Genomic DNA, 23,532 nt, shown 5'->3' with positions numbered 1-23,532 from the left:
TTTTATATCTGAAATTTTAAGATCAGTTTATTAAGTTCAATGATGAAAGCCATCAGAAGAATATTCTCCTGAAAATTATTTTTTCTTAGAAAAAAGAAAGGAAAATCAACACCCTCTTAGCATAGCCACAGATGCTATGGCAGTCAAGCCTCTCTGAAGACGGGACGGTCCATTAGTCGGTCAAGTCACTCTCCCGGTCAGCAGGATTGTAGTCTGGATCATCCTCATCATCCTCCAGCTCCAAGTCATCCATTTCCTGGAACAAAGACTCATCTACCTCCACGTTGTTTCCAGCTGCAAAAGACAGAAGATTTCCCCTGCAGTCTTACACTCAGAAATAAAAGATACAACCCAATGGCCGTACCAAACAGAGACTTCTTAAATGTGCATCTGAGGTGCAAGTGACGAAATCCTGAACTACTACTCATACCAACAGTGATCTGCATTGGTCAGCAGAGACTCACACATTTTAAGAGCAACTTCATGCTTCCAGTTCATAGCCTAAAAAATCCAGCTACAAAAAAAGCCATTCTAGAATGAATTACTTATGATCTGGCATGTTATAAGTTGAAGACAATGATGATACAAAGTTGATTATCACTGACCATGAGACCTGTACCAAGAGTTTATCTCTTCCAATACTGGAGATATATACATCATTAAAGCTCAACTATACTTATAATTAATTGACAAATTTGATCTTCACTCTCACCCACTTCCCCTGTAACCAGTGGTATGCCTTTCTAAGATTCCAAATGTCTAAGCCCTATAGGAAGTAACACCCAGCCTTTGTATGAAACATCTTCACTCTTCAGTCTATCTGTAGTAAATAAAGTAGGATATTACAGTACTCTTAAATCACCAAAACATTGTTTGCCTTCTTTCCCTCAGACTCTAGTCCACTGACATTCAACTCAGTGAGAAGGAGTCTTGCTTCATGCCTAAGAGCAGTTCAGTAATAAAATACAATTTGTTAAGTCCAAGCCAAAGAATAACTGACTCAGCCTGGGAGAAGTAGTGAAGCCCTCACAGAGCAGATGACATCTGAAATATTTTCATGATAAATTTGAATCCAACCAGAAGAAAAGGAGCCAGGATGAAGCAATTCTAGATAGGTTATGCAAAGGCAGAGAGAAGAGCTGAATACTTCTAAGTGGAACACAAGATTCCTGAGGAAAAACATCTGGAGATAACACAGATGAAGGCCAAACTGAAGGACTGTGCAGGTCAACCTCTCCCTCTAAGCAGCACAGAACCACCAGAGGACTGTACGGAGAGAAGTGGCATCATTACACATGGATTTTAGAAATACCACCTCAGAGGTGGTGACTACAAGGTAGGTAAGGGCACCAGGAGGAAGAGACTGAGGCAGGGAAATAATTTATGAAGCTATTACTCAAGTCCAGTTGAAAAATAACAAAACTTTCAAATTAGGAGGAAAGAGCTGAAAAGACATTTCAGAGGCAGAATCAACAGAGAGCTTTTGGTAGTTATTGGATATAAGGAGACACTTGATCCATTAGACAGGGAAAAGAGTCAAAAATGAGTAAAGACAGTAAAACTTTTAAAGTTCAAGAGAGAATGAGATTAAGCTTTCTGGATCTAAAACTTCTCAACAAAACAGAAAGTAAAATAAGCTCCTAAAATGAGAGGGAGGATAGATGTAGATATCCTTGTTTTCTGTTTCGCGGTTTTTGGTTTTTTTTGTTTGTTTGTTTGTTTTTTTTTGGAGACTAAAAATCTTAGAACAAGAATGTAATAAGATATTAAAATTTTAAAAAAATTGCTCAGTGTCAGTAGGAGCCCAGCTCAGGTTAAGAAGCATGATTTAGCAGTGGGCCACCTCAACAGATGGTTGATTCTTAACCTTCTTAACCTTTTCCAGAAGGTAGTCCAGGAACGAGGTTGAAAGGCCAGATGCTAGAGGATCCCCAGCTGGCATAATGGGCATGACAGAAGGACGATGAAGTACAGAACCCAGGGAGCGACTGGAGGGGTGATGAGTAAGGAGCTCAGTGTAACAGATACACACAGGGCTCAAGCCCCATGAGGGCAGGGAAATCTGTCTAAATTGTCCTCTGCTGTATCCTCAGTGGCCAGGACAGTGCCTGCCTTACAGGGATGCAATAAACATTTGTGGACGGATAGACAATGGATGGACAAAGAGAGCAAGAGCATAAGGGTCAGGATAAAAAAGAAAAGGAAAGCACAAGGGACTAGAGGTTCCAAAGACAGTGAGAGTGATATAAAATCTAAGACTTTTGGTTAGTTACACGTTTGAGGTTTTTATAAAGCTCCATGACAGACCATAGATTTGTGATACTAGAAATTTGAAGAAAACAGGTCACTTGAATCATAGTGACCTGGTTTACTAGCTGTTAGAGGCAAATGTGACCATATTGTTTACCTATTGCTATCTTTGATATTGCTTAAGTTATCATAAAACTTTAAAAAATACATTGCTGGGGGGAGACCTTCAAGATGGTGGAAGGTCTTCCTTCCTCCCCACAAATACATCAGAAATACATCTACATGTGGAACAACTCCTACAGAACACCTACTGAACGCTGGCAGAAGACCTCAGACTTCCCAAAAGGCAAGAAACTCCCCACATACCTGGGTAGGGCAAAAGAAAAAAGAAAAAACAGAGACAAAAGAATAGGGACGGGACCTGCACCAGTGGCAGGGAGCTGTGAAGGAGGAAAGGTCTCCACACACTAGGAAGCCCCTTCGCGGGCGGAGACTGCGAGTGGAGGAAGGGGGAAGCTTCGGAGCCACGGAGGAGAGCGCAGCAACGGGGTGCAGAGGGCAAAGCGGAGAGATTCCCACACAGAGGATCGGTGCCAACCAGCACTCGCCAGCCCGAGAGGCTTGTCTGCTCACCCGCCGGGGCGGGCGGGGGCTGGGAGCTGAGGCTTGGGCTTCAGAGGTCAGATCCTAGGGAGAGGACTGGGGTTGGCTGTGTGATCACAGCCTGAAGGGGCCAGTGCGCCACAACTAGCCAGGAGGGAGTCCGGGGAAAAGGTCTGGAACTGCCTAAGAGGCAAGAGACCATTATTTCGGGGTACGCAGGAGAGGGGATTCAGAGCACCGCCTAAATGAGCTCCAGAGACGGGCGCGAGCCGAGGCTACCAGCACGGACCCTAGAGAGGGGCATGAGATGCTAGGGCTGCTGCTGCCGCCACCAAGAAACCTGTGAGCAAGCACAGGTCACTAGCCACACCTCCCCTCCCGGGAGCCTGTGCAGCCTGCCACTGCCAGGGTCCCGTGATCCAGGGACAACTTCCCCGGGAGAACGCATGGCGCACCTCAGTGCCACCACAGGCTCGCCCCGCATTCCATACCTCTCCCTCCCCCCGGCCTGAGTGAGCCAGAGCTCCCAAATCAGCTGCTCCTTTAACCCCGTCCTGTCTGAGCGAAGAACAGACGCCCCCAGGCGACCTACATGCAAAGGAGAGTCCAAATCCAAAGCTGAACCCCAGGAGCTGTGTGAACAAAGAGAAAGGGAAATCTCTCCCAGCAGCCTCAGGAGCAGTGGATTAAATCTCCACAATCAACTTGATGTACCCTGCGTCTGTGGAATACGTGAATAGACAATGAATCGAATCATCCCAAGTTGAGGCAGTGGACTTTTGGAGCAACGATATATATACTTTTTTCCTTTTTCTCTTTTTGTGAGTGTGTATGTGTATGCTTCTGTGTGTGATTTTGTCTGTATAGCTTTGCTTTTACCATTTGTCCTAGGGTTCTGTTTTTTTTGTTGTTGTTGTTTTGTTTTTAGTATAGTTTTTAGCACTTGTTATCATCGGTGGATTTGTTTCTTGGTTTGGTTGCTCTTTTCTTTCTTTCTTTATCTCTTTCTTTCTTTCTCTCTCTCTCCTTTCCTCTCTCTCTCTCTCTCTCTCTCTCTCTCTCTCTCTTTCTTTCTTTCTTTATGGCTGACAGGGTCTCGGTGCTCCGGCTGGATGTCAGGCCTGTGACTATGAGGTGGGAGAGTGGAGTTCAGGACATTGGTCCGCCAGAGACCTCCCAGCTCCATGTAATATCAAACGGTGAAAGCTTTCCCAGAGATCACTATCTTAACGCTAAGACCCAGCTCCACTCAATGACCAGCAAGCTACAGTGCTGGACACCTTATGCCAAACAACTAGCAAGACAGGAACACAACCCCATCCATTAGCAGAAAGGCTGCCTAAAATCATAATAAGGTCACAGACACCCCAAAACACACCATCGTAAGCAGACCTGCCCACCAAAAAGACAAGATCCAGCCTCATCCACCAGAACACAACCTCTAGTCCCCTCCCCCAGGAAGCCTACACAACCCACTGAACCAACGTTAGCCACTAGGGGCAGACACCAAAAACAACAGGAACTACAAACCTGAAGCCTGCAAAAAGGAGACCCCAAACACAGTAAGTTAAGCAAAATGAGAAGACAGAGAAGCACACAGCAGATGAAGGAGCAAGGTAAAAACCCACCAGACCTAACAAAGGAAGAGGAAAGAGGCAGTCAACCTGAAAAAGATTCAGAGTAATGACAGTAAAAATGATTCCAAAATCTTGAAAATAGAATTGAGAAAATACAGGAAACGTTCAACAAGGACCTAGAAGAACTAAAGAGCAAACAAACAATGATGAACAACACAGTAAATGAAATTAAAAATTCTCTAGAAGGGATCAATAGCAGAATAACTGAGGCAGAAGAATGGATAAGTGACCTGGAAGATAAAATAGTGGAAATAACCACCACAGAGCAGAATAAAGAAAAAAGAATGAAAAGAACTGAAGACACTCTCAGAGACCTCTGGGACAACATTAAACACTCCAACATTTGAATTATAGGGGTCTCAGAAGAAGAAGAGAAAAAGAAAGGGGCTGAGAAAATATTTGAAGAGATTATAGTTGAAAACTTCCCTAATATGGGAAAGGAAATAGTTAATCAAGTCCAGGAAGCACAAAGAGTCCCATACAGGATAAATCCAAGAAGAAACATGCCAAGACACATTAATCAAACTATCAAAAATTACATACAAAGAAAAAATATTAAAAGCAGCAAGAGAAAAGCAACAAATAATATACAAGGGAATCCCCATAAGGTTAACAGCTGATATTTCAGCAGAAACTACAAGCCAGAAGGGAGTGGCAGGACATATTTAAAGTGATGAAAGGGAAAAACCTACAACCAAGACTACTCTACCCAGCAAGGATCTCATTCAGATTCAATGGAGAAATTAAAACCTTTACAGACAAGCAAAAGCTAAGAGAATTCAGCACCACCAAACCAGCTTTACAACAAATGCTAAAGGAACTTCTCTAGGCAGGAAACACAGAGAAGGAAAAGACCTACAATAACAAACCCAAAACAGCTAAGAAAATGGTAATAGGAACATACATATCGAAAATTACCCTAAATGTAAAGGGATTAAATGCTCCAACCAAAAGACATAGACTGGCTGAATGGATACAAAAACAAGACCCGTATATATGCTGTCTACGACAGACCCACTGCAGACCTAGGGACATGTAAAGACTGAAAGTGAGGGGATGGAAAAAGATATTCCATGCAAATAGAAATCAAAAGAAAGCTGGAGTAGCAATTCTCATATCAGACAAAATAGACTTTAAAATAAAGACTATTACAAGAGACAAAGAAGGACACTACATAATGTTCAAGGGATCAATCCAAGAAGAAGATATAACAATTGCAAATATTTATGCACCCAACATAGGAGCACCTGAATACATAAGACAAATGCTAACAGCCATAATAAAAGGGGAAATTGACAGTAACATAATAGTAGGGGACTTTAACACCCCACTATCACCAATGGACAGATCATCCAAAATGAAAATAAATAAGGAAACACAAGCTTTAAATGATACATTAAACAAGACGGACTTAATTGATATTTATAGGACATTCCATCCAAAAACAACAGAATACACTTTCTTCTCAAGTGCTCATGGAACATTCTCCAGGATAGATCATATCTTGGGTCACAAATCAAGCCTTGGTAAATTTAAGAATATTGAAATCGTATCAAGTATCTTTTCCGACCACAACGTTATGAGACTAACTAGATATCAATTACAGAAAAAAAATCTGTAAAAAATACAAACACATGGAGGCTAAACAACACACTACTTAATAACCAAGAGATCACTGAAGAAATCAAAGAGAAAAGCAAAAAATACCTAGAAACAAATGACAATGAAAACACGATGACACAAAACCTATGGGATGCAGCAAAAGCAGTTCTAAGAAGGAAGTTCATAGCAATACAATCCTACCTCAAGAAACAAGAAACATCTCAAATAAACAACCTAAACTTACACCTAAAGCAATTAGAAAAAGAACAAAAAAACCCTAAAGTTACCACAAGAAAAGAAATCAAAAAGATCAGATCAGAAATAAATAAAAAAGGAATGAAGGACACAATAGCAAAGATCAATAAAACTAAAATCCGGTTCTCTGAGAAGATAAACAAAATTGATAAACCATTAGCCAGACTTATCAAGAAAAAAGGGAGAAGACTCAAATCAATAGAATTAGAAATGAAACAGGTGAAGTAATAACTGACACTGCAGAAATACACAGGATCATGAGAGATAACTACAAGCAACTATGTGCCAATAAAATGGACAACCTGGAAGAAATGGACAAATTCTTAGAAAAGCACAACCTTCCAAGACTGAACCAGGAAGAAACAGAAAATATAAACAGACCAATCACAAGCACTGAAATTGAAACTGTGATTAAAAATCTTCCAACAAACAAAAGCCCAGGACAAGATGGCTTCACAGGCAAATTCTACCAAACATTTAGAGAAAAGCTAACACCTATCCTTCTCAAACTCTACCAAAATATAGCAGAGGGAGGAACACTCCAAAGTCATTCTACGAGGCCACCATCACCCTGATACCAAAACCAGACAAGGATGTCACAAAGAAAGAAAACTATAGGTCAGTATCACTGATGAACATAGATGCAAAAATCCCCAGCAAAATACCAGCAAACAGGGCTTCCCTGGTGGCGCAGTGGTTGAGAGTCTGCCTGCCGATGCAGGGGACGCGGGTTCATGCCCCGGTCCGGGAAGATCCCACATGCTGCGGAGCGGCTAGGCCCGTGAGCCATGGCCGCTGAGCCTGCGCATCCAGAGCCTGTGCTCTGCAACGGGAGAGGCTGCAACAGTGAGAGGCACGCATATCGCAAAAAAAAACAAAACAAAACCAGCAAACAGAATCCAACAGCACATTAAAAGGATCATACACCATGATCAAGTGGGGTGTATCCCAGGAATGCAAGGATTCTTCAATATACGCAAATCAATCAATGCGATACACCATATTAAGAAACTGAAGAATAAAAACCATATGAACATTTAAATAGATGCAGAAAAAGCTTTCGACAAAATTCAACACCCATTTATGATAAAAACCATCCAGAAAGCAGGCATAGAGGGAACTTACCTCAATATAATAAAGGCCATATATGACAAACCCACAGCCAACATCGTTCTCAGTGGTGAAAAACTGAAACCATTTCCACTAAGATCAGGTTGCCTATTCTCACCTCTATTAACCTAGCTTTCGAATTTTTAGCCACAACAATCAGAGAAGAAATAAAAGGAATCCAAATCGGAAAAGAAGAAATGAAACTGTCACTGTTTGCAGATGACACGATACTATACATAGTGAATACTAAAGATGCTACCAGAAAACTACTAGAGCTAATCAATAAATTTGGCAAAGTAGCAGGATACAAAATTAATGCACAGAAATCTCTTGCATTCCTATACACTAATGATGAAATATCTGAAAGAGAAATTAAAGAAACACTCCCATTTACCATTACAAAAAAAAGAATAAAATACCTAGGAATAAACCTACCTAAGAATACAAAAGACCTGTATGCAGAAAACTATAGGACACTGATGAAATAAATTAAAGATGATACAAACAGATGGAGAGATATACCATGTTCTTGGATTGGAAGAATCAACACCATGAAAATAACTATACTACCCAAAGCAATCTACAGATTCAATGCAATCCCTATCAAATTACCAATGACATTTTTCGCAGAACTAGAACAAAAGATTTCACAATTTGTATGGAAACACAAAAGACCCCGAATAGCCAAAGCAATCTTGAGAAAGAAAAACGGAGCTGGAGGAATCAGGCTCCCTGACTTCAGACTATACTACAAAGCTACAGTAATCTAGACAGTATGGTATTGGCACAAAAACAGAAGAATAGATCAATGGAACAGGACAAAAAGCCCAGAGATAAACCCACACACATATGGTCACCTTACCTTTGACAAAGGAGGCAAGAATGTACAATGGAGAAAAGACAGCCTCTTCAATAAGTGGTGTTGGGAAAACGGGACAGCTACATGTAAAAGAATGAAATTAGAACACTCCTAACACCATACACAAAAATAAACTCAAAATGGATTAAAGACCTAAATGTGAGGCCAGACACTATAAAACTCTTAGAGGAAAACATAGGCAGAACACTCTATGACATAAGTCACAGCAAGATCCTTTTTGACCCTCCTCCTAGAGAAATGGAAATAAAAACAAAAATAAACAAATGGGACCTAATGAAACTTAAAAGCTTTTGCACAGCCAAGGAAACCATAAATGAGACGAAAAGACAACCCTCAGAATGGGAGAAAATATTTGCAAATGAAGCAACTGACAAAGGATTAATCTCCAAAATTTACAAGCAGCTCATGCAGCTCAATAACAAAAAAACAAACAACCCAATCCAAAAATGGGCAGAAGACCTAAACAGACATTTCTCCAAAGAAGATAAACAGATTGCCAACAAACACATGAAAGAATGCTCAAACCACTAATCATTAGAGAAATGCACAATCAAAACTACAGTGAGGTATCATCTCACACCAGTCAGAATGGCCATCATCAAAAAATCTACAAACAATAAATGCTGGATAGGGTGTAGAGAAAAGGGAACCCTCTTGCACTGTTGGTGGGAATGTCAATTGATACAGCCACTATGGAGAACAGTAAGGAGGTTCCTTAAAAAACTAAATAGAACTACCATATGACCCAGCAATCCCACTACTGGGCATATACCCTGAGAAAACCATAATTCAAAGAGTCATGTACCAAAATGTTCATTGCAGCTGTATTTACAATAGCTAGGATATGGAAGCAAACTAAGTGTCCATCGACAGATGAATGGATAAAGAAGATGTGGCACATATATACAATCGAATATAACTCAGCCATAAAAGGAAACGAAATTGAGTTATTTGTAGTGAGGTGGATGGACCTAGAGTCTGTCATACAGAGTGAAGTAAGTCAGAAAGAGAGAAACAAACATCGTATGCTAACACATATATATGGAATCTAAAAAAAAAAATGGTTCTGATGAACCTAGGGGCAGGACAGGAATAAAGACATGGACGTAGAGAATGGACCTGAGGACACGGGGAGGGGGAAGGGTAAGCTGGGATGAAGTGAGAGAGTGTCATGGAGTTATATATACTACCAAATGTAAAATAGATAGCTAACGGGAAGCAGCTGCATAGCACTGGGAGATCAGCTCGGGGCTTTGTGACCACCTAGAGTGGTGGGATAGGCTGGGTAGGAGGGAGACCTAAGAGGGAAGAGATATGGGGATATATGTATATGCATAGCTAATTCACTTTGTTATAAAGCAGAAACGTACACACCATTGTAAAGCAATTATACTGCAATAAAGATGTTTTAAAAAAAAATACTTTGCTGTAGTTTAATGTATAAATTGATCAAACATTAGAATTTATTCTTCAAAATGTGTTTCTTTATAGCCTTGGGAGGAAAAATTTACATTGTTACCACTATGATTTTCATGGTTTAATATTAAAAACAGCACATTATGTATATGTGGAATTCTAACATTATCTTACCATCTTCCAAGAACTGAATATCAGATGTGTCGAGATTATGATCTGTTTCAAATAGCTGTCTCCCTAAAAGAAATAAACATATTTAACTCGAATGGCATACTTTTCCTCCATCTTCCCTACAATGCTTTAACCAGTAGAATAATATAAACAAGTTATTAAAAAAAGTCTTAAAACCTGTTTTTCCTGTGAATTTCAATCAATTTATGAACTCAGTGAGTAACTAAGAGGCATATGAAATGTATTTGCATTAAAATGGAACAAGTGAAAGCCTAATCTGCCTCAGAGTCCTAGAAAAACAAACGGGTTTGATTCTACCAGTCCTAAGGCTTGTGATCCTAAAAGTCACGGTAGTTATATCACAAGATCTATCCACTCCAATATTTAGATGAAAGATAAGCCATAAAAATTAATTATAATTATGTGTGAAGAAACATCACCATATGGAGAGAATGCTTTCTCTTTTTGTCCTAGATCCCTAAGTATATTATTTTCTTATAGAAATCTGTCCAAATGATCCTCTTGCTATATGAGAAATAATATAGGAGGGCTTAAAGGGAACAGGATATGAGGGGTCATACCACTTAATTTATTTTTTCCTGCTTGCTCTTCTTCTTTCATTCGTTTCTTTTTAATTTCCAAGAGTTCTGCATCAAACTTGGCCTTCCAACTTAAGAAATTCTCGATTGTAACAGGAGTGCCATGGAATAATTGCTTAGAAAAGAAAAAAGACACATCACCAGATAAATGATACAACAGTTAGAAAATAAAGCCTAATGATCTTCTAGACAAATGAATACAGCCACTTACAGGAAAAACAGAGAAAAATGGTTTCAAGTTTAAAATATTTAGTCTGATTTCTGCCTGCATTAGCTACTCTCATTGGTTTTGGCAATTTACTCTGGAAAAGTCCTTTTTTAATTTTTATTACAAAAAAAGCAAAGATAATATGTAATGTGTCCCCATTGCTATTCACTGTTAAGAAGAAAGTTGCTACTGTCAATATTAATACGTTTAAATACACATCAATTCATAACACTAACATCATTGCTTATCTTTTTTACTTCATTTTAGAATCTAAGGTTTTCTTTACATTTAGTTAATATTTAAATCACTCTGGTGGAGGCTTTATAATTCTAAACTCTATAACATAAGTGAAATAGTTTATATTTCTTGCTTTTACCTGCATGAGCTTTATTAACCTTTAACTAACTGATTATTAATCATTATTGTGCCATGCGCACCAACTAAATGAGGGACCTTCTAAAATTTTACTTAGTAAAGCTTTATTAAAATTTACTTGTGTTTCTTTTTGTGATTCCCCCCAAATTACTGAAATTTCCAAAAGCAAAAACAAAAAAACCCCCAAAAAGCAGATTTAAAGAATAATAAAAGAAAACATGACTTTTAAATATACCTTTTCAGCTTCTTCTGCTTCTTTTTCTTTTTGTTTTTTTTCTTCTTCTCGTCTAGTTTTTATTTGATCTACTATTTCATTTAATTTTTCTTGCACGGCTGTCACTAAAGTAAAGATCATCACCATACCAAGGTTTTCTTCTGCCTATGTAACCAAAAAAGGAAAAAAGGTTGTAGTGAGAAACATAATTCTCAGAAAAATAAAAACAACTAACTAACCAGTGGGGGAAAAAAGGTGTTTCAGCATAATTACTACACTCCATACATTTATAACATGATTACTAATTCAGTTACACCATAAGTTTGGACTCTTGGATCACTTAAGAATTAAGCATATATATAAAAATAACATCTTAAATTTTAAAAGTCTTGTAATTTGCCGTATTCAACCTAAAACAGAGAAAAAAAGAAATTTCAATAAATTCTATGTAATAATCATAAATGTAGGTAGAATTCAGAAAACCTTTTTCTACAGTAGCTAGCAACATCAGTTCTCCAGCATGTTTTCATCATTTTAGCTTTAAACCATTATGAATAGAAAGAAAAAAAGATACATAAAGATAAATCATAAAAGTACCTACATTCTTTATTGTTGTATTATATTAGAAAATCACTTTGCCCTCAAAATTCAGTCCATTGTCAGAGCTCTTAAAATACCCTCAAAGAACTAAAATAATGATAACATACTGGAGAACTGATAGTGCTAGCTACTGTAAGAAAAAGTTTTCTGAATTCGTACCAAAATGTTATTAGGCATTTATACCTGACTGGTGAGATTAAGGGTAATCTTTATTTTCTTCTTCATTATTTTCTGTATTTTCTGAGTTTTCTATAATATAAATTTATTATTTTGATAACTAAAAATTAATATAACTACTTTTAGGGGAAAAATACAAATATGCGCTCTATCTCTGATCTCAGGTAAGTATCAGAAAGAAATCAAAACTTTCTTTTTGAAAGAAAGGAGTTTGAGTATAAATGAAATAAAAAATGCATATTAACAAAATCACTCAGATCAAATAACTTACATTAATATATGACTGACTGAATACAGTATATTGTTCCAGGCTCTCTGCAATGTTTTTACAAGAAGCATGTTAAACCAAATATATAGAATTAATATAACTTCACACTGGGTAACAGAGTGAACAGGGCCCAGGATCAGCATAAATTAATGTTTGATATATCCTTTCCCTCTTCATTCTCTAATAGCTCCAGGTATTTTTTAAATGTCAGCATTTAGAGTACCTATAGTCCCTGAAATATACAAGTCACATTTATGCTGGAGACATGTTTTCTGTCAGTTCTTAGAAAACAAACAAAATCAGGACTTCTGCTTTTAAGATGGTGGAGTAAGATTTTACTTGCCCTCCCTACTCCCTACTCTGAAGATCCCATGAAAACTCTCTACCCAAGCAAGAGAGAGCTTTAAATATCCCCCATGCCCAGACTGTGAGTAGCCCATCCCATCACAGAACTAGCCAGGTAAGAACTTTCTGATACCCATTTTTTTCTTCCACACAACACCTCCTCTTGGAAGGGTCATAAACCATTGTTGCTGTTTGTAAGCTTAGGGGGCAGGAGAGATAGGAAAGAAAAAAAATCAATCACCACTCCTCTTACCAAATTATAGGCAACTAGACTGCAACAGGTCAGAGAGGTTAGGAGTTATAATTTTTTTTAAGTTGGAATTTTTAAGCGCACATGGGACTAGGCATTCTGAGAACCAAATTTTAACTGTGTTTATAACTTAGAGTACCTAATCAGACTTATTATCACCTACAAGTCACAGGGTTAACTGAGTTTCAAACAAGGGTATAGGGAGAACTTCTCTTACTCAAATTTTAAAGGTACAGTGGGAAACAAAAATAAAGATGCTTTGTGAATATATATATACACACACACGTCATGAATTGTGCTTGTTCAAAACACTGGTTATACATATTTAATTGCATTTTCTGACTCTTAATATTACTGTATATTTAAGGCCAATAAAATAATGCCATTACAAAACTTGTTATTTCCTTACCTGTAATGCTAATAATTTTAAAATGTCTGAGACATCATTATCATCTAGATTTAACTGAGAGAATATTTCATAAAGGGGAGCTTCATCTGGGTATTTTTCACTGTATGTAAACTTGAGGGTAGTCTGGACAGCTAAAGACACAAGATAAGAGATTGATATGAAAAGCTTAAAATGTAAAGTACAGAGAGGTCAACATCTTTGTGGAGTCAGTAATTAATTTACAATGTGTCAATGAAAAGTAGCACAACAGATTTTCCTACAAAGAAAAACAAGGTTACCATGAGACCAGATAGATAATTACTAACATAAACAACATGTACCACAAATATAAGTGAAAACAAATCATAGGAATACCAAAGATCACTTCTAACACATGAAACACATCTACTACTTGTGAGTATTTTATCATATTGCACATCAGAGAAAGAGGATGAAGAACACATTCTTTTTAAATCTCTCCTTAAGATGAACAAAAGGCACTGAATATGACATATAGAAAAAGTACTACCTTAGGCTCATTTTCAGGCCTCTACCAGAGCCAGCTTCAGTGCAGAAGATCTGCCTTTAGCCCTCGAGTCCATACTGCTATCTGCACAAGCCAGCAGGGCATTGCTAAGGGGTTGCTAGAGTACACAGCTGTGAACTGGACAGTTTGAGAGGTTGTCTGAGAAACTTTTAACCTGACTCATCCATACATGCTCCCCCAGTCTTTTGGCCTGTGCCAATTCACAGATCTGACACTGGTATAGGTGTGAGATTCTTACAGGCGCATTAGTGCAAAGTATCTCTCTGCTACCTAGCATGATGAATTCTCAATTTCACCAACTAAGCAGTAGGGCTAGACATTTTCTGTTTAAACTTATTTGTCAAAATGACCCTTTGTCTAGATTTTGCCTTTCCTGTAACTCACATTTTAATTATTAAAACCTCCTGATTTTGATGATTTTAACTGAAATCTAGATTTCTCTTCATGGGAATGGAAAAAAAAAACACCTCAAAATGTGCTGGCTTGATATTTTGTTTTAATTTTTGTGTATGACATTAACAAAGAAGTTTATATAATTATATATAAATATACATAAATATACATATCTATATAAATATATGTAAATAACTGTATCCAACAGCTTTTTAATTCAGATTTCAGTAATATCAATACTAACCTCATTTTCAATTCTACAAGACAGATTTAGAGTTATCAAATGATACCACTAAAACGGTATTACTGAATACCCATGACAGAATTTTACTTGACAGGAAAAAAAAAAAAATCCTTGGGGTTAACACCAACTTATATAACATTCTTATCAAATTACAATATTAACTGAACTGGACTAAAAGCAGAAAAGAACTTAAGACACTCTTCCCCCAACAGGTACCAAATTTAAATTAATTTTAATTTATTAGTTTTATAGCTCCTTTATTTCAGTTTGTATATCTGTCTTAGTTCTACACTTGTATAATATTGGTTTTTATTCGGTTTTATGTATACACATACTTAAATAACAGTACAATATCCATTCTAAAGAGAGGGGAAAAATGCAGATAGGTATTTATCCAGCCCAATTTATAACAACAAATTTCCAGTAAACAATCTAAATATCCAAAGAGGAAAAAGTCCATGCTATGCCAAGGAATACCACACAACCATTAAATTACGTGTGCATGCCAAGTGTTCTTGACAAATATGTCCTACCCTTTTTCTATCTGCTGTATTGTTAATGTTTCTGTTTCACTTTTAAGAATTAAGCTTACTGTCAGAATACATCTCCTTGACTTCCTCTCTGTTTCTCTAGAAGTCATTATTCCATAGTAAATACTGACTAGAAATATGTAATACTCATACTAAATTCTTAACAGCACCTTAGCACCTCCACACATGCAATGCCCAACACAATGGCTGCAGAATGAATAAAATTCCCAAGAGAAGGGCTTAGAAAAACCTTAAGTATTTTTGATTAGACTTACTTTCATCATTTTCTCCAGCCTCAGATGTCACAGTAATGGTGAAGCTGGGTGGATTTTCTGATAATACTGCAAGAAATTATACACAGAGGTTAAGTTATTAAGATGCTTCCTAAGGCACATGCTTTTCCTTATTAGCAAAATATCAATATCCAGTCCTAGAAACTGATCCCTAGCCTGTATTTCCATTTTCATAAATACAGACTGAATAGAACAATTCAAATGATAAAACGTCCATCAATTTCTATTTAAATCTAGGGTTTTCTTTAATCTGGGGAAAAAAATACCTATAATACCTATAGGACCCTCTTTGAGTTTTATCAAATCAATTAAAATAAGTAATTTACTTTTTAATTCTAAATTTCCACCTATACATGGAAAATTACATTCTAAAAAATTTCAAGTGAAACGGCAAAAAAAAAAAAAATTGATGTTTCTCATCAGAACCTACCCCCTCATAAATACGCAGTAGTATCACTAATTTTTATACTTATATATTCTGAAATATAATTCAGAATCTCCATGACAAACAGTAAATATTAATTTGTTAGAGTTTGTGTCTTCTAGCTCTCTCGTTCTTCTATATCATCTCTAGAACCAAGCTTTATTCTTTCACCAATTATTGAAAATCTGCCATCTTTCATGGAATTACAAAATTATCCATGAATCCAAGTATCAAATTACCTATAATTTGTTAAGCAAGACATGTCAATCAACATTTACATAAATAAGAAAGCTTTACATGCTATTTTGCAGCCTGATGTCTATCTGATACTATTTACCTGTTTATGATCTATTTCCCCCCAAGAATACTGTAAAAACTCTGAGAACTCCTAGATCAGTGCCTGGCAGTATCTAGAAACTCAATAAAGTTTGGCTCAATGAAAGAGCTAAACTAATATTCAGAACCATTAGATGACCAAACAAGGAAAATTCAAGTCACCCTTGACTGCTGCTGAGCCCACAAGAAAAGTCTGTGCTTCACTTCAGGCCTGGGAAGCCCTGACCCCAGTGCAGCTCAGCAGCCTCTTTCGGACATGAAAGAGTAAGGGGATCTCTGAAGAGGTCACCACAAAAACTACTCAGCTTTTCCTATTCGAGAACTTCTGAAGTCTTCATAAATAAATGAATTATCAATAAAATGAATTATCAATAAAAGTTTCAGGGGACTTCCCTGGCAGTCCAGTGGTTAAGATTCCAGTGCTTCCACCACAGGGGGCGTGGGTTCGATCCTTGGTGGGGGAACTAAGATCCCACATGCTCTGTGGCATGGCCAAAATGTTAAAAAAAAAAAAAAAAAAATCAAGACATAGTCCCTCATTTTAATTGAAGTTTAAAAGTATTTGAAGAGGGGCTTCCCTGGTGGCACAGTGGTTGAGAGTCCGCCTGCCGATGCTAGGGGACACGGGTTCGTGCCCCGGTCCGGGACGATCCCACATGCCGCGGAGCGGCTGGGCCCGTGAGCCATGGCCGCTGAGCCTGCGCGTCCGGAGCCTGTGCTCCACAACGGGAGAGGCCACAACAGTGAGAGGCCCGCGTACCGCAAAAAAAAAAAAAAAAAGTACTTGAAGCAATGATGAACATCTATGATTAGTACAAAGGTGTTTGTCAGGAAGATAAGAGACTCACTGGACTCATATTTTAATAGGCCTCAGGCAGTCCAGCCTATGCTGAAAAAGCCCCTAAAAGGTAATTATAATAAAGCTTTTATAATATGATTGCCCTACCTTTTTTCTAACAAACGTGTGTAAAATATATTTGATGTACTTCATTCCTATTTCTTTTCATGACCAACCTTAGCATTTACATGTCATGGAATACAAACATTGCAACTATAGAAATAAGCGTTCAACTCAATGACATTCCAACTTATTATCATTTTCTAGGGCTCCATGAGGCTGTAATTTAGGGGTTACCTATAACCAGTAACAACAGCTAATATTTATTGAGCATTTACTTTGCACCTGTGCTGTTCTATGCATTTACACAAAGATCCTTTACTTCTCACACCAAAATCGTGCTTTTATACTGTTACCATATTTCACCAAGTTTAAGATGCCATCAATTATGTGATGCGCCCTACTTTATGTACCACTAAGAAAGAAAAAAGAAACTGCCAATTAAACTATGATATGTAATCAATTATAAGACAAATTCATATTTCAGAAATGTTTACATGTAAAATTATGTCTTCGAATCAGTTAAATATAGTATCATCCCAATTTTATAGATGTGGAAACTGAGATAAAAGAGCTATATAGCCAGTAACTGGCAGGACTGAATATAAACTGTATAGAGTTTCATTTAAAAAGAAAAAAATTTTTTCCAGCTTAGAAATTCCAGGGAAGTCCTTTGAGCTAGGTTGTGAATTAAGGCATACTGGTAAATAGAAATGGAGAAAAGGAATGCAGGATAGAGTAACACGGCAAAGGGTATGATGGTGCAAAAGCTTAAGGAATATGCAAGGAATTAGAAATTATTCCACTAGTGAATGTATATGCGGTGAATAAAACAAGTTGAAAATATACAGCTGAAAGTTTAGTGTGGACAGTGATAGCTTTCTTTAGCAGAAGTAATAAGGTCAGAATTCTATTTCTAAACATAGAAGATAAATCTAGCAACATTGCATAAAATGGAAGGGGAAAAACAAGACTAGATGCAGGATGAAACTTGATAGTTACTGAAATCGTTTCAGCAAAGTTAATGAGGTTCTGAACTAGGCTGGTAGCAATGGGAACAGCAGAGAACAGGGAGAAATCTAAGATGGTAATAGGTGACAACTTGAAGTTGCAGGCAGTGCCACTAACAAAAACCAGAAATAGAAAAGAAAAGCCAGATGTATTTGAAGAACACAGGGAATTTCAGTTGGAGGTATCAAGTATGCATCAGAAATGGGCAAATGGAGCTAAAGAGAGTTGGGCTTGAATTTAATTTGGGATCATCCACAGAGGTGATAGCTAAAGCCATTCGACTAAATGAAATCGCCAGAGGGAATACAGAGAGAAAAATAAGGGCCAATGTCAGCTATGTAAGGGATCCTAAATTTGCGGAACAAAAGTAAGAGGAGGAAAAAGTGCCAAAGGTTAAAAGAAAAGCAGCAGCCATGACAGGTAAAAACAAACTCAAGAGAAGCCTATTTTATTTGTGAAGCCACCTAAGTACCGAGAGATCCAGCTCTGACATGGCAGTGTCTACGTGCTGTATGTGTCTGAGTAGCTGTTGGTGGGGGTAATGGGGAATGAACCATTGGCCTGCAAGATCGTATCTAAATCCCTAACAAGGCCCGTTGTGATCTGGCCCCTGCGTACTTGTCACGTCTCATTTTCCGTGACTCTCACCTTACTTTCTAGCCATACCCAGCTACTTGTCCTTTGAACACATTTCGCTCTCAGAGTCATGCTTCTGCTCATATGCCCCACCCCCCAGCCTCACTCACATAACTCATCACCCCTCAGCTCCCCAAAACAACTCAGACCGTCCCCTCTCCCTTTGCTGTGGCTGCATTCTATATGAACCTCCATGAAAGAATCATCACATTGTGTTGTAAATTATTTATCTGATGTCTTTTCCCAAGAGATTGAGCTTCTAACAATACGTATACTAAATATCTGCTAAATGAGGAACCCATGTGGTAAATGAGGACATGGGAATGCTAGCAAGAACATCACTGAACTGCCTGACCTTGGGAGCTAGACAGAACAGGGAGGCAAGATGAACAAGAAAGAAGCTGATAAACTATCAAACCATGAGAATTCATGATGAGAGGCATGTTCACTTAAAGCATGGGAATGAAAAACCGTGGGGCTACAAAGCTTAGAGACAGAAAGGAATTTCAGAGGCCAAAATTTTAAAGATGGCCCATCCAAGCTGTGGCTGTGGCCCCATGCAGTTGGAGGAAATAGAAATCAAAACTGTTCGTTGATAGAGACTGGAGTTATGAAGCCATGTTATTAGAAGAATCCACAACTAAGATGGTAAATTTCTAGTAAAGAGTATCTTATATTTGTTTAACAGTTATAAAGTTTTTACACTTACATTATTCCTTATTAAATAGATATGTAAACTGAGGCTTGGAGAGGTTATATGGTTTGTCCAAGGACAAAGAGCTGATACGCATTCCACCAAACTGCCATTACAGAGAGAAAATTGTGAACCAGGAACAAACAAAAAAAAATATTGGAGAACACTGCTAATATCCACTCTCCCCTTCTTCCAGTTATACCATTTTTAACTGAGCGTATTGCCCACCCAGAATGAAGACTATCTTTCCCAGCGTCCCTTCCAGTTAGGTCTCACCAAATGACTGAGTTCCAGCTAATGGGATAGAAAGAAATAAGCCCTTTGATAGTTTTGAGGAAATTTCCTTCAGAAACTGCTGTCTTTTACTTCTTCTTCTTTTTTTTTTTTTCTCCTTCATTCCTTTATCTATCCTACTGTCTGGAAAAGGAATGCTGCCATCTTCACCATGAGCGTGAGACTACATCTTAGGGATGACAAAGAACTAAGAAGAAGCCTGGGTCCCTGAAGAATTCTTGCACCAGAGCTACACATCTATCAGTTATGTGCAAGAGCAATAAACTTTTACCTTTTTAAAACCAGTTATTTGGAGTTTTCTATCATAGCTTAACCTAATTAAATTTAAAAAATGGAAAAGGGATAATATTCCAAAGCTTGGAGGTTACTAAAATAGGGAAACTTACTGAATTGAACTTGCAAAGATGAATTATTCCTGAGTTCTCATGAAGCAACAATCCTATCCCAATGCATTACACACTGTGAGTTGGGGCGAGTTGAGGAAAGATTAGCTTTCACTAGAGACCAGACTTCCACCACTGTGAGTGGATCAAAATACTTTTGAGAAAAAGAATAAGGTTGTTGGACATTGCAGAAGGAACCAGTGGAGGAGCAGAAGTGTTAGGTGATATGGGGCAGATGATGGTAAACTAGACAGAATTTATGATTTTGTAAAGAGCAGAGAAAATGGAGGTAGTAGCTGAAAGGTACACTAACAGGACACACAAATGACACTAAGGTTTTCACAAAGAACCAGATCAGCTCATGTTAAAATAAGTCTCTTTGGGTCTTAGAAAGTGACTGTCCTAGAAAAACTGCTTTCACAAGATGACTTCTGCCCCATCTCTAAGATGCAACTTTAACTGTTAAGCTCACGGGTGTTACTTAGAGGTACTAATATAAGCAAATACAGGATTACGTACCCCTCTCTGTAAGATCAAACAGAATTAAGGGAACCTGACTTTTGTTTAGCCTAAAGCTAACCAATTTGTTCCAACAAAACACCCGATAGCCAGGATTTTGACACAGAAATGGAAATAACCAAATTCAACTACCTTAGTAGGACCTTGTCAAGTGAAGCACTGAAGGAGAATGTGGTATCAGGAAAGTCCATTTATATTTTGGGAGACTAGTTGTTAGGAGGATTGGATCAATGTGCAGTCAAGCTACAGAATAGGCACAAAGAAGAAACTGTATTATGATCTGTTATATTTCACAACAAATGCAACATCAGGCCAAAAGTTCTCTGCAAATAGTCAAGCAACAATTCTAAAGTCAGGTTAGGTCTATGTGCCTAGGACTATGACTGGCTGAACTGTGCCTCTTCAGCATCCACAAGGGGGTCATGATGTATTTAACAAAGGCTTCTCTGTCAGCACTCCACCATGTACTTAAAAAAAAGTATTGACCAAATCTAATATTCAATGTGATTCAAAGTGACATTTGAACACTACCAATTAGTGTTCCTTGGCAAACTGACACAAACAAGTTCTCTTTCTGAAACCTGGTATGAAAATATTAAAGTATGAAATCATCAACACAAAAGAAAGCTATAAAACAGTAAACCTTGCGAATCCTCAAAATTTCAAAAGACCAAACATGGAAATATATGATTCCAAAGTCCTCTGCCTTTTCCTTGAGGTATCATACAGAACTTGATCAAAGTTCCTAAAGAACTATAAATCAAGACATCTCATTTTAATTTATTTAATGCAATTGTAGGAATGATGATAGGAATTAGAGACAGGTGGGCTCAGCTGACACTGCAGAATACTTGATGCGTCAAAAGATTCACATATTGTCTTTCATTACCCTGGCTCAGAATCCTCAAGCACTTTTGCATCTGACAAGAATTTCACATACTGAACTATATCAGAGCTTAGTACAATTTGAAAGAACCATCCAATTATTCTAGGGTTAAAAATGTATCACTGTCATAAATGTTTATGTGCACAGTACTTAATGAGTGATACCTTATGCCCAAAGAAATGAAAACAACAGCACATCTTATGCTTTCTTAACTCTGCCTACACTGTGTTCATGCCTGTTACATTTCCAATGTACTAGAAATGACCAAACGTCATGATTAAGAATATATCCAACAACTGACCCTATATTCTATTTTATTTAGACATTGATATATAAGCAAGGATAGATAAGGGAGCCAGACTCCATACACACTCACCCAGTTAATGACACTCTCAAACCCCTCTTCACTCATCCCCTTAACATCCTCACAGCACAGTTGTACTGCTGTTGAGAGAGAACATGAACAGGACTGGAGCTATACAGGGATAGCTGAGAGACATCTGCCTGTTGGCAAAGCAGAACAAAATTTGCTACCATTGCAAGCAGTGATCAAAGGGTAGAGCTAAGAAAACTAAGCTAAACAATGAAAAGGGAGTTTATGAGTTATAATATTACCTTACACTCTGAATTCTGACAATCAGCGATGCACAACACTCAGAGGAAGGGATAGGGAAGGTAAATCCCACAAACCTAGGCTATACTCGCTCATATTGGCTTTACTGGATCACCTCTCAAAAACTGAGTGTAAAGTGAGAGAAGCCATATTGATATGGTTATCTTGCAGCATTTTCAGAATCATCTGAAGGCTTAATACTGAAGAATTCTCTTCCTTTAAAATATACCAAATGAACTTCTCATTAATACTTTACATTAGCCCAACTTACCGAGTAATCTGCTCCCCCTCATCCCAGCTGGAGCTGGATCCCAAGCCCCAGACCTTACTCTTATTACCAGTCCTGCCACTAAGTTTCTGGCCAACCCAGAGCAAGCACTTACCTCTCCTGAGCCTCCACTACCTTGCTTCTAGCAAGAGGAAGCCAGGCCTGATGACGTCTGATATCCTACTATTGGTCTAATTACCTGTGATCTTACAGTGGACCTGAAATTTGGGCCACCTCATTCATGGGGCAGTCTGCAGAATATCAGAATGTTAAAAAAAACAAAGAACGAAAGAAAGAAAAGAAAAACGACAAACTTCAGGGACAACGGTACTCTCAAAACGGATTCTGAGTAACTTTGAGAATTCTGAATCCCACAAACTTTAAAACGCCATCGTCTGAAAAACAGCTTCTACCAGAATAGAGGTGAAAATATGAAAACTGACACTTCTGCGGCACTGGAAAGACTACTCCCACTTGGAGTATCTATATTCGTGTATTTCACTAAACCTCGGGCTGCTGTTAAGTGACAATGAAACCCTCTGGTGTTGTCCCCGACTGAATTCCAGGCCCGAGACTCCAGGGACCTCGCCAGCCTCGCCCGGACTTTCAGATTTCAGGGAACAAGCGAAGAAGAGAAAACAGCCGTATAGTTACTCGTAGATGCCTGAACCCTTGAGGAGAAGTAGAGAAGAGAGCGCGGTGGCCACACGGCCTCTCCGTTCCCTTCTCCATCCTGGCCCGGGATGCCGAGGGCCGTGGCGGTGGCGGCCGGTCCCACTCCACCCCGAGTAGCTGCGGGCCCGCGGCCGCGGAAGTCACCTGTGAAGGAGTCAGGGTAGATGGACTCCAGAGCCTCCAGCTCGTTGCGCTGCTCCTCGCCGTAATCTGTCATCGCGGCCCTCGCTGCAGCCCATGGATCGCCCAGACACCCAGGCGGCGCGCGGCAGCCGGGACCGCGGCGCGCTGGGTGAGCAGGCAGCTGCCGGGCGGGCGCAGGCGCAGACTCCCCGGCTGAGAGGCCGGAGGCCCAAAGACAGGCTAGGCCTGCTGAGCCACAGCCCAGCGCCTGCCTCCGCCTGCTCCCTAGTTCCGCGTTCGACTCGTTGGGCCTGGCCGGTGGGCCGCCTGTCCCACGCCCGCTCGGGATTTGCAAGGATGGGGAAGACACCCGGTCTGGCATTAGCCACGGACACCTAAGGATTGGTTCCTGGGCTA

General features: G+C 38.7%; 1 protein-coding gene across 1 annotated transcript; it reads right to left on the bottom strand.

Annotated features, from left to right (window-relative positions):
- On the bottom strand, window positions 1-23,268 carry RWDD1 (RWD domain containing 1). Its single transcript, XM_079716864.1, has 7 exons — window positions 23,137-23,268; window positions 15,338-15,403; window positions 13,370-13,500; window positions 11,342-11,485; window positions 10,506-10,638; window positions 9,928-9,990; window positions 1-294 (listed from the first exon to the last, which is right to left on the bottom strand). Exons 1-7 carry the CDS (start codon window positions 23,207-23,209, stop codon window positions 173-175), a joined length of 732 nt encoding a protein of 243 aa, XP_079572990.1. The 5' UTR covers window positions 23,210-23,268; the 3' UTR covers window positions 1-172.
- Between the last annotated feature and the right edge of the window lie 264 nt (window positions 23,269-23,532).

Source organism: Hyperoodon ampullatus, assembly GCF_949752795.1.
Source record: "Hyperoodon ampullatus genome assembly, chromosome: 12".
Lineage (NCBI taxonomy): Eukaryota > Metazoa > Chordata > Mammalia > Artiodactyla > Ziphiidae > Hyperoodon > Hyperoodon ampullatus.
The sequence above is the reverse complement of the archived record's forward strand: the minus strand, read 5'-3'. Positions and strand labels throughout refer to the sequence as shown.

What these genes read in the sequence shown, in the direction of transcription:
- RWDD1 (XM_079716864.1), bottom strand. Translation starts at nt 23,209, where the DNA reads ATGACAGATTACGGCGAGGAGCAGCGCAACGAGCTGGAGGCTCTGGAG. An exon ending in AAGCAGAAGAAGCTGAAAAG is followed by an intron (nt 10,639 to 11,341) that starts GTATATTTAAAA and finishes TTCTTTTCTAAG; the next exon opens with CAATTATTCCATGGCACTCC. An exon ending in AGGAAAAAATAAATTAAGTG is followed by an intron (nt 9,991 to 10,505) that starts GTATGACCCCTC and finishes TATTTCTTTTAG; the next exon opens with GGAGACAGCTATTTGAAACA.